Source organism: Lepidothrix coronata, unplaced genomic scaffold (assembly GCF_001604755.1).
Source record: "Lepidothrix coronata isolate B3197 unplaced genomic scaffold, Lepidothrix_coronata-1.0 Scaffold129, whole genome shotgun sequence".
Classification (NCBI taxonomy): Eukaryota; Metazoa; Chordata; class Aves; order Passeriformes; family Pipridae; genus Lepidothrix; species Lepidothrix coronata.
The window spans coordinates 4,504-15,057 of record NW_016690309.1 but is presented as its reverse complement, the minus strand read 5'-3'; the positions used below and the strand labels follow the sequence as shown (position 1 = coordinate 15,057).

Sequence of the window (10,554 nt, the reverse complement as noted above, 5' to 3'; positions counted from 1 at the left end):
AACAAGCATGGAAGTGCCAAAAAAGGATGCCAGACAATTGCATAAAACTGAATTTGCACTTTCTATTTCTAAAGTTTATTCTGCATTTGGGCTTCCAAAAATGGTCAGAAGAATGCTTTGAGATTAGAGTACATATGGAAAAAGCAAAACACTTCTTTATTCCTCTATTCACCAAAGAAGAGATAAGCAGTGAATCAGACCCAGGGAACAAATCACACACCAAAAACTCCTTCGTATTGCCCACCAAGCACCACAGCAACACTTTTGCTCCTGCAGCACAGAGGAGCAGCCTTAAGAAGAAAGCTTCTTTGAGGAGGACACACAGCTGTCTGGCAGACACATCACACTGGGACCCTCACAGGTCCCCTCCCAACCCCTCTTCCCACCAGCAGACAGTTTTAATGCTGCATTGAAGCTGAATATATATAGATTTATATATCAGCTAGGGAATTATAGATTGCTGGGATGGCAGTGCTTAGAAACTGGAAAATCAGGCCCGTTTCAGCTGCAAAACAACTATTCACTGGATTCATAGTGTCTGTCACACAGCCTGAACTTGGATTTAAGAATTACTGAAAAAAGCATAAAACTTATGTCAAATACTGTTTTCAGGGGCCAGAGCACAGGAATTGCTTTGGTGCTCAAGAAAATAGGGAAAAAAAGCAACTAAAATAGAAAATCAGGTAATAACTGATTATTTTGTATGGTGTCCATTACACAAATTACCAGTTTAGGGTAGCAGAGATTGCAGCCACTTAAATTTCAAACTGAAGCTCTCAGAGTTTTCAGAACACTGAATCTGGCTGAGAACAATTCTACAGAGCATCTGGAGGAAGGTACATTAAAAGATGTTAGTATGCAGGATGAAATTTTTACACAGGAACAGCAGAATAAACCACCAAACCAGAAGCAAGTGCTGCCTCAGTGAAGTAAGTGTCCTGGTTTTGGCTGGGATAGAGTTAATTTTCTCTGTAGTAGCTGGCACAGTGCTGTGGTTTGGATTCAGGATGAGAAGAATGTTGATAACAGAGTTGTTTTAGTTAGTGCTGAGCAGGGCTCACTGCAGTCAAGGACTTCTCAGTGTCTTGTGCTCTGTAAGTGAGCAGGGGCACAAAGAGCTGGGAGAAGGCATGGCCAGGAAAGCTGACCAAACTGGCCAAAGGGATATTCCACACCATAGAACATCCTGACCAGTATAAAAATGAGAGGGAGTTGGCTGGGAGCCACTGATTGCTGCTCAGGGACAGGCCGGGCATCACTCAGCAGGTGGTGAGCAATTGTATTGTGAATTACTTGTTTTTCTTGGGCTTTATTCATCTCTCTCTCCTTCTCATTACAGCTATTATTAGTATGTTTTATTTTATTTCAATTATTATAGTATTCTTATCTCAATCCACAAGTTTTACTTGTTTTCCAATTCTCCTCCTCATCCCACCAGGGTGGGGGAGTGAGCAAGTGGCTGCATGGTACTTAGTTACCATCAGGGTTTAAAAACATGACAATAGGGAATCCACTATTTAGCTACATCAAGAAAGCAGCTGTCCCTTGCCTTTGCCAAGAAACAAATAAAAACCAAAACAACAAGGAAACCAAAAAAACCCCAAACCTACAAAAAAAAAAAAAAAGAGAGACAGAGGGAAGGTGAGGGAAAGTGTGAAAACCCCTGATATTATGGTGCTGTTGTGTTTTTTTCCTTACCCTGCACCCCAATTCAGGTCACAGAATACCAAAGTGTCCCCTTGCTTGAGAGCTCTGTACATGCCATGTCCTCACACACACAACCAGTCAGCATTTCTAAGCAGGAAACAGCCAAGTTGGCTTTTCGATCCCTCTTCCCAGCTCTCAGGTTTATTAAGGGCCTGCACCAATCACGGTTTTCTCTTGGTTTTGCTATTTTACTGCATGATAGCAGTTAAGGTGCTCAATTAGAGGTAATTAATGGGTGGTGAGGGCTGAACAGATCCACAGTAGAGCGTAAGGGTAATACCAACCAATGGTGGTTGCTACTATATGTTCATTACTGGGAACAATCCCCCTTGCTTATCGCCACCATGCTCCTTGAATCTGCCAGCACAACATACTTTAAAATGCCACACAAAAAAAAAAATCTGTTTTGTCAAAGTCCTGTCCTGTCACAGCAGGGACTAAAGAAACAATAGAACTGTTATGTCAACAGATCTGTGGAGATTATAACCTGCAAAAGACAAGGGTAACAGGCTGTACTTACCTTGAAGACAGTATTGCCCTTAGACACACACACAGACGCGGAATGGAATGTTCAGCCGAATTTAACAAACTTGGTGACTGGCATACAAACTGGACAAAGTAACTCCACAGAAAATTACTGTATGAAAACTCAGTGCACTTTGGAAGAGGCAGATTTTACACAAAAATGACTGCAGTCATTTGGTCATTTTCTCCTAGATTTTTCTCACTCCCTTAGACCTTCATGCACCAAAATGTGCAGGCCTAGGAAGACTGGAAAAGGAAATGGGACCTTGCTTCCTAGTCTCCATCATCTCTTGGAGAAGAAGCAACAAACTGGGTTTTTGGTCATCATACCTCTTATCCTGTAAGCATTACAATTATTGTGGTCTTTCAATTGTATCTTGTAAACCTCTAATGAAGCTGCTGACATTTTTATTTGCTTGTTTTGAGTAACTTTATGGCCTTTATATTGTTTCTTCTGATGCTTTCACACATAGCCATCCCCATTCCTACTTCATTCAGAATAATCCTGTTACATTTTAACAGGTTGACACTGAGATCAGAACTCCACATTCTCTGTTACCCTCTCCCATTCCTGGTGAACAAAAAGCTTCTTTTAAGACATCAGTACAACTCACATCAGGGAGGAAGAAAGCATCGTTTTGGAGAAGCAGGATTCGCAGCTCATCCTCACTGAGGCCAGACAAATCATGTTTTTTTAGAACTTTTTTGTTCTCAGCACTGGTGATGTCATGCGAGTACTTACAGGAGCTGGAAGAAAACAGACAGACATATCAGTGTTTACTCCATGAGTCAGGCTGATTTAAAGAAGAACCTCAGAAAACGTGCAACTTCGGAAAAGCCATGAGAGAAAGGGGACTTGGCAAAAGTCTCTATAAACATTTAGGTGGTCCCTGCAATTAGCCAGAGAACAGACCAGACAGCATAACTCCTCTGTGAAATGCAGGAGCATTATCATCCCCATTTTAAACACCGACGTGGCCACACCACTTTAAAAAAACTTAGCAGCACAAATTTGAAGCCAAGTCTGTCTATCCCACACATTCTTCACCTCCAGTAAAATACAAGTCAATGTCACATGATCTGAACAGCTGGAGGGAAAGTTAATTTTAGAGCAATACACCAACAACACCGGAGGTTGCAACACCCTTGATTCTGTGAATGTAAAAGGTTGTTGTCCCAGGGATGGCATGTAAGAAAAGATGCAAGAGTCTAAGAAAGCAAAACAAAGAAATAATGAAGCTGAAAACAACACAATTTGTTATCTTTGCTGGCTGGAAAGTTTGATTTTTTTAAAACAAAACAAACAAGCAAAAAAAAACCAAACCCAAAAACAACAAACCAAAATGAAACAAGAAAATACAGCTTCTTCATGTCCTGCTCTCTAACACGTGATTTGATGCAGCCTTAAGACTAGACATACTCATCCAGCAAAAGTATCTGTTAATCTGACTCCAGAGTCAAGTCTATGATCTTTCAGCCTCTAGTTAACTCTTGAAACTCACCTTGTGAAAGGTTTTTTACCTCAGGCTATGTCTGATCCAATCCTTCTGTACAGACACTTGAGTAGATATTTCTCCCCTGACCCCTGCTACCTGTTGGACACATTGCTTTGTAAGCAAATAAACAAGGTTGCAAAGTCTGAAGGGCAGAAGTGTGCCATCTTTGATGCTGAGAAACAGTCTTCTAGGGCTATTAGGTGCTGTAGGCACTCAATAAATGGCTGTGAAGGTAGGTAAGCCACGGAGTACTTGAGGCGTGAGCCATCACCAGTGTTCCTCCACACTCCACCTCAGATTCCCCCAACAGTCACACAGTGAGTCCATATTTCTAAGTCAAAGGTTAAAACACTCCACAAATACAATGATAACTAAACAACTGAGTTCAATAACACATTCAGGAAAGAAAAACAAAACAATGAAAAGCTACTTGCGAGACAGTTAAAAACAAGATTAACTGGACTAAAATTGTGATTCCACTAAACAGAAGACCACAGTAACTTGTACAGACGTTTTTCTTTCCAGGGATTCTAAAACAAAAGGGATGCAAAGTCTGGAAGCAAGGCTAGATTTTACTTTATCAGTTAGAAAATTGTCTCTCTCTTGATCTATGTGGTCCACCTAGCAGTGTTTCTGTCCCCTCATTTTAATCAACCTCCCTCCCATGAAAGGCATACCTTTGCTTTATTAATTTTTAACACATACTAAGGTGATTTTAAATACTTAGTGCTATTGAGAGGACAGAGTGGTTTATCATTACTAAGGGAATCACCTCATTGCATGTTTTAATTCACAGAGTCATCCAGCACGAGTGCCTACACGCATCTGAAGGCATTTCTAACAGTGAATCCCAGGGAAACTCATCGTTCTGTCAGTAATGCAACAAACAGTAAGAAAATCTTATTATCCTTGTGGTTTGCTAGTACACTCTGAGAGACACAGCCTTTCCCCTCCAAGCTCTTCAGATCCGAGCACACATCTGTTTTATTGGAGGAAGGATCCGGTGGGGTACCAGCAGGTTAGTAACACTGCAACAGTACAAGACCTGGGGCTTGAGGGCTTAAACTGCAAATTCTTCCATCAGAGCTCACTGTTGCCACTGATTGTCACGGGAAAGCTGGGTTGTTTTCTTCTGTATTTACTTTCGTTTTCCTTTATCTTAATGTTTTTAAAGTAGGTACCACCTTTGCCTGCCCTGCCCTTCCCGGGAGTCCTCCGTATTCCGGAAGCCGGGATTGATGTACACGGGCAATCAAGCAGTGCCTCTCACAGAAAAGTCTGTAAGCGAAGCGGTGAGTTACAGCAAAACTCAACGTTTGTAACTCTCTGGAGTGAAACCAGAGGGCATGCTAGCACTTTGCTTTTTACTTTGGAGAGAAATATGTGTAAACTATTTCATCGAGATGCCCGGGGGCTGAGGGACGGTGTGGAGGCGAGTGGATTTAAAACAAAACAAAGCAATCGCAATACTGTCAAAGAAAACCAGGCTTTAGAAAACTGCCACCTACTGCGGGCACTTCGGGCTTTTACCGACTCCGCGAGGCCAGGACGCGAGTCCTTCCGGAGCCAGGACCTCCCGCCCCGCGGCTGTGCCCGAGGGGGACCGCTGCCCTCTGTCCCCGGGGTTTGGGGGGCGTCCCCTCCCTCCCCTTCCCCTCCCCTCGGCCCCCCGCGCTCACCTGGGCCGCATGTGGCACCTGCCCATGAGGTTTAGCTTGCAGAGGTGCAGCCGCTCGCAGCCGCCGCACTCCCTGCGGGCACAGACCCGCACGTCGGACACGGCCAGCACCTCGGCGCCGCCGCGCAGCACCAGGAAGCGCCGGGGGCCCGCGGCCGCCAGCGTCTCGGCCAGCTGCGGGGCCGACAGCCCGGCGTGCTGCTGCAGCTCCGGCAGCCCCAGCCGCCCGCCCTGCGCGCACAGCGCCCTGGTGAGGAAGCAGCACACGGCCGGGTCGCTCATCCTGCCCTCCGCGGGACGGCAGCGCCCTGGGACCGGCGGCGGGAGCGGAGCGGGAGCGCCGGCGGACTGGCAGCGGGCGGGACCGAAGGCGGGAGCGGGGCTCCGCCGCCCGGCCGCGCTCGGGAGGAATCGAAAACGAAAGCAGAGGGCAGGAGGCAGGAAACCGCCCAGCCTGGAGGCTTCCTTGGCTGCAAATCACCCGGGAAACAGATATGCAAGAGGAGATTGAAAGGGGTGTGGGGGTTTCGTATAATTATAGAATCACGGAGTGGTTTGAGTAGGAAGGCACTTTACAGCTCATCTCGTTCCACCCCTGCCATGGTCCACTAGACCAGGTTGCTCCAAGTCCCGTCCAACCTGGCCTTAGACACTTCAGGGATGGGGCAGCCACATTTCCTCATCTACTTGCTGACTTCTGCTCTCTCTGCATAAACCTAACATGAATCTAGTACAGATCATTAAGCATATAATGTAGGAAAAAAACCATAGCATACCCAAATAATTGTAGTATTTATGTAGCAATGCCGTTACTTTTCTTTGTTCCCAACTAACAGTCAACTGCTGATCAGTGTTGGTTGCAGCAGTGTGTGTCCTGGCAGGGCTGTGAAGCTCTGCTGGTTTTGGCTGGGGTGGGGTTAATTTTCTTCACAGTGGCTGGTGTGGGGCTGTGTTTTGGATTTGTGCTCAACACAAGGCTGATAATAGAGATGGTTTTGTTGTTTCTGAGCAGGGCTTACACAGAGCCAAGGCCTTTTCAGCTCCTTATATTGCCATGCTGGCAAGGAAGTTGGGGGTGCATGGGAAGCTGGGAGGAGGCACAGTTGAGACAGGTGACCCCAAATGACCCAAGGGGATATTTCATACCATACAACATCATGCTCAGTATATGAAGCTGGGGGTAGGGGGGAGAAGAAGGAAAGGGGTGACGTTTGGAGTGATGGCATTTGTCTTCCCGGGTCATGGCATGATGGGGCCCTCCTCTCCTGGAAATGGCTAAACACCTGCCTGCCCATGGGAAACAGTGAATTATTTCCTTATTTTGCTTTGCTTGTGTGCATGGCTTTTGCTTTCCCTACTAAACTGCCTTTATCTCAACCCATGAGTTTTCCAGGTTTTACCTTCTGATTCTCTCCCCAGTCCTTCTGGTGGGGAGTGAGTGAGTGTGGGCTTGGCTGCTGGCTGGGTTAAACCATGACAGAAGCAGAAATGCCATGTTCCTGTTAGTGTTGAAGTAGGGCTGGGGCTGGGAAAAAGCACAGCAAATACTGAATCAAAAAGATGGGGAGAAAGTTGAGGACTAAATCCATTTGAGATGAGCTTTCATACTGCAACTCATTGGCAATGCAAGTTTCAGGAACAGTAAGTATCAACTGCTCCCTCTGGATCAGGAAGTTTACCTTGAAAATAAAGTGAATGCCAGCCTGTGTTGCCTGTTGCTGATTTGAAAGGCATGTGAAACTACACAGTCACAGTCACTGCTCAGGTCATAGAGAGAAAACCACCTCTAGGAACAAGGCCAAGGTGGGACTGCCTGTGGTTTTGCTCTTTCTTTGTTGCTGAATGTTACATAGCGATCTTTTCATTGTGCACATTTCCCCATATCTGCCCCCTTGCTATGATACTTGAACAAACGAAATTATTTTTGGAAAACGATAGAAAAAGGAGAGGTAGAAGGAGAAGTTTGCCATGTTTGTCAGGTCTAGCTTTAGAAAAGTAAGTTGATAGTTCTGGACTGGTTTATGCTCTGGGTGTGGATGCATCCATTCTTGGGTTGTCAACAGATTGTTAAGGATGATAAAACTGAGATCCATACTCAAGCTAGTTTCAGAACTGACTGATAAGGTAGAAAATGATTGGAACATTGAGTCAGCAATGTATTGCCAACTTCAAGCAGTAGATAATGAGAGAGGCAAGCTGTACAATAATTTGCTTATATTTATTTGTCTTTTGTTTTTCAGCCAGTTCCAATGAAAACATGCATTTCTGCATTAATCCACTTAGAAATCTGAACTACTGGTCTGAGAGGCTTTGCTGGATACTTCGTTGGAACAGTATCATCAGCACAGAGCAGGAAAGTAAAGCAGAAAGAAGCTGCAAATGCAGTCGTGGCAAGTATGTTCTATTCTCCACTTAAATACATTCAAGAAGGGTTTTGGTTCAGACCTGAGTGAAAACAAAGAAACATTGGTGGATTTATCCTGTTTGTTGGTATGTTTTGCAAATATAAATGCCCCAATACTTGACTTCCTTACCTACTTCAAACAGAACCAGTTTATGTGAAACAACACAACTGGGTAAGGCAAAAGACATCACTGCATGGGACAGGAGTCCCAAATCGGTGTCATTTTCATAGGGCAGTGAGTGATTCCAGCCTTGAATATCAAGGCTTTGTTTAAGTTAGACACCAGTGGAAGAGTAGCTGGATTGCTGCAACCTTTTGCTACTGTTTAAAATGCGATCCCTGTACGTCTTTCTCTCTGATGTCCTCTACTTGCAGCTGCAATATCTCCTTGTTTGCCCTGCCTCTGCTATTCAGCTGACTCCGTAGTAAGTGAAATCAGCTTTCAGAGACTTGAAGTTTTGATTCATATGAGCAAAGTGTGCATGGAAATGGGGGTGTGTGAGCACCAGAAGAAACAGCAGAACAAAGGTTAAAAGAATGGCCTGTGTTGATAATCAAAAACACAGCAGTAAAGGCAGTAAAATCAAGAAACACTTTCTGTCAAACCAGGCAAATCTGCACACTGGAGCACAGACAACTCGTCAGCAGAAGAGCCTACCATCTGACAGCTGGACATGGCAGGAAGATACAGCACATCGCAAATGCCATTTATTTCCTGTTGGTCCCACTGGAAGCAAACCATAAAATAAGGAAGCACGGAAAATGGGCACATAAGTTCCATAAGGGGCATGGAGGTAGAAGTAACTGGACTGTGAAGCACAAGGATGCCACCACAGTCAGTGCTGGGTCCCACTAGCTTTCGTACCTGCTAGTGGGCAGAAAAGACCCCTCCAAGGTGGCTTGCCACTGGCAGTGAAAAGTAACACAAGAGATACCAAAAGGGTGGGATGGTTGGTGCCCATCTTCCCTTATGCTGCTTGCAATGTGGGTCCTGGAAAAACCTGTGGAGCACACACACGCCTCAGGAGCTGTGAGTATAAGGTTTTGACAGTGTGAACCAAGTTGAATATTGAGTTGCTTGACTGCAGTCCAGGATGAAGAGTCCTGCTACACTGGCTCACGTGATCTCTTGGGGTGCTCTCAGACCCTCTATGGGCTCTGCGGCTCTGCAGGGCTGGGATTGGGAGGGTGAGGGGGGAGCTGGAAAGTCCCAGAGCTGCAGCCAAGCTGAAGATCCTGCAGTGAGAATGTGGAGCAGCTTCCCATGTCGGCGATGGCAAGATGCAGAGCTGCTGCTGAGAGAGCAGAGCTGGCAGTGAAATAAAGCTTATGGGTCTGGAGCTGAAATCACTGAGGGGCTGGGGTAGGGATGGTGGCTGGGATAGGGATGGTGTTCTTTGGATAGGGACTGTAGGGCCTGAGCAAGCAGAATTGCTGATTTTTAATGCACAGCCTCAGAAACGGGGGGGTTTGGAGGTGCAGTGGTGCCTGCAGCTCCTTTGTGCCAAGGCACCAGCAAACCTTAGTCCTGCCCCTGATTTCCCAGGCCATGGCAGGGAAGGAATATTTTGAGGTAAAAATGAGGGCCTGGATTGTGGACAAGTAAGAACAACCATGAAGGTAGAACTTGGGGGGGAATGTGCAACAAAAAAGGAGTATTTTGGAGGTAAAATTGGAGGGAATCTTGAGGGGCAAAATAAACCTTCTGGCAACAGGGAACAATCAGAGCCCATGAGGGTTTGGCAACTGGCTTCCTGTGGCAGTAAGAGAAGGGCTGTCGTGGAGGGAGCAGTTTGTCCCTGGAGAGAGCACAGTGCTGGGACGGGTGAGACACAGCAAGCAGGTTTTTTCCTGCGTTGGATCAGCAGGAGGTGGAGGTCAGAGGTCGGGCGGTGGGTGCCTCCCCGTGCCGGGGTGTGTGGTGCGAGCATGCAGACAGAAAAAGGGATTAGGGCCGTTGGCGCAAGTTGTGTTGGCAGAAGGCAAAAAGTGGCAATAGTGTCTCCTGTGGTGCATTTCATCTGAGGACTGAGGTGGGTTTCAGGTGCAAAGGTAAAATGGGGGGGTGAGTTTAGGTAGTTTAGCCAAGATTTAGCCATTGTCCGAGGGTGGGATTGGAACCGTGGATGAAAAGGAAAAGGCGTTCCGGGCGAGCGCCTTCACCGCTCGGCCACGATGGGGGGGGGGCGTGGCCGCCTCCCACCGCCTTTAAGAAGGCGGGGCCGCCATCTTGGGGACCGGTGGTGCTGGGGCGGCTCGGGCAGCGCTCATGGATCTCAGCACCAGGGAGACGAGAACCGAGAAACGGCACCGCGGACAGGGGAACGGGGTAGAGGGGAACCGGCGAGACGGGGGCCGGCGCAGCCCCGCTGAGCCCGGTCGAGAGGGAAGAGCGCAGAGCAGGGAGGGAGGGGCAGAAACGCCGCGGGCGTTCGGCCCCGGCAGGCAGCGCTCAGGCCCGGCGGTCGATTCCCTCCGCACTCCGACTCCCCATGGCCTCTCTCGGCAGCGCTCGGCAGGAGCTGCCAGGTTGGCGCTAGGCTCCGAACGGGAGGCACCTGCAGCCGCTGCTTCTGAGAAATGCCGAAGTGTGGGAGGCTGAATGAAGCTCGCTGCTGGAACCAGCCAGGAGCTTCCCTGGGATTTTAGCTAATAAACACGGGGACTATTATTTCCACATGGAACAGACTGGGCATATATAATTAGATAGAAGAAAATGACTTCTTGGAAGAGGTTTTCTCCTA

The 10,554-nt window shown here is 47.1% G+C and overlaps 1 protein-coding gene and 1 long non-coding RNA gene across 2 annotated transcripts in view; one reads left to right on the top strand and one right to left on the bottom strand.

Moving 5' to 3' along the window:
- Positions 1-5,688, bottom strand: part of LOC108503017 (zinc finger CCCH-type antiviral protein 1-like) — a 21,639-nt gene extending 15,951 nt beyond the window's left edge. The window contains 2 exon segments of the mRNA XM_017826544.1: positions 2,753-2,979; positions 5,408-5,688. Of these exon segments, the coding sequence (XP_017682033.1) occupies positions 2,753-2,979; positions 5,408-5,688 (508 nt within the window).
- A 238-nt stretch (positions 5,689-5,926) lies between these two features.
- LOC108503025 lies at positions 5,927-9,455 on the top strand. The gene is made up of 2 exons (XR_001876697.1): positions 5,927-6,709; positions 7,647-9,455. It is a non-coding gene; the product is annotated as an uncharacterized LOC108503025 (long non-coding RNA).
- Positions 9,456-10,554: the final 1,099 nt, after the last annotated feature.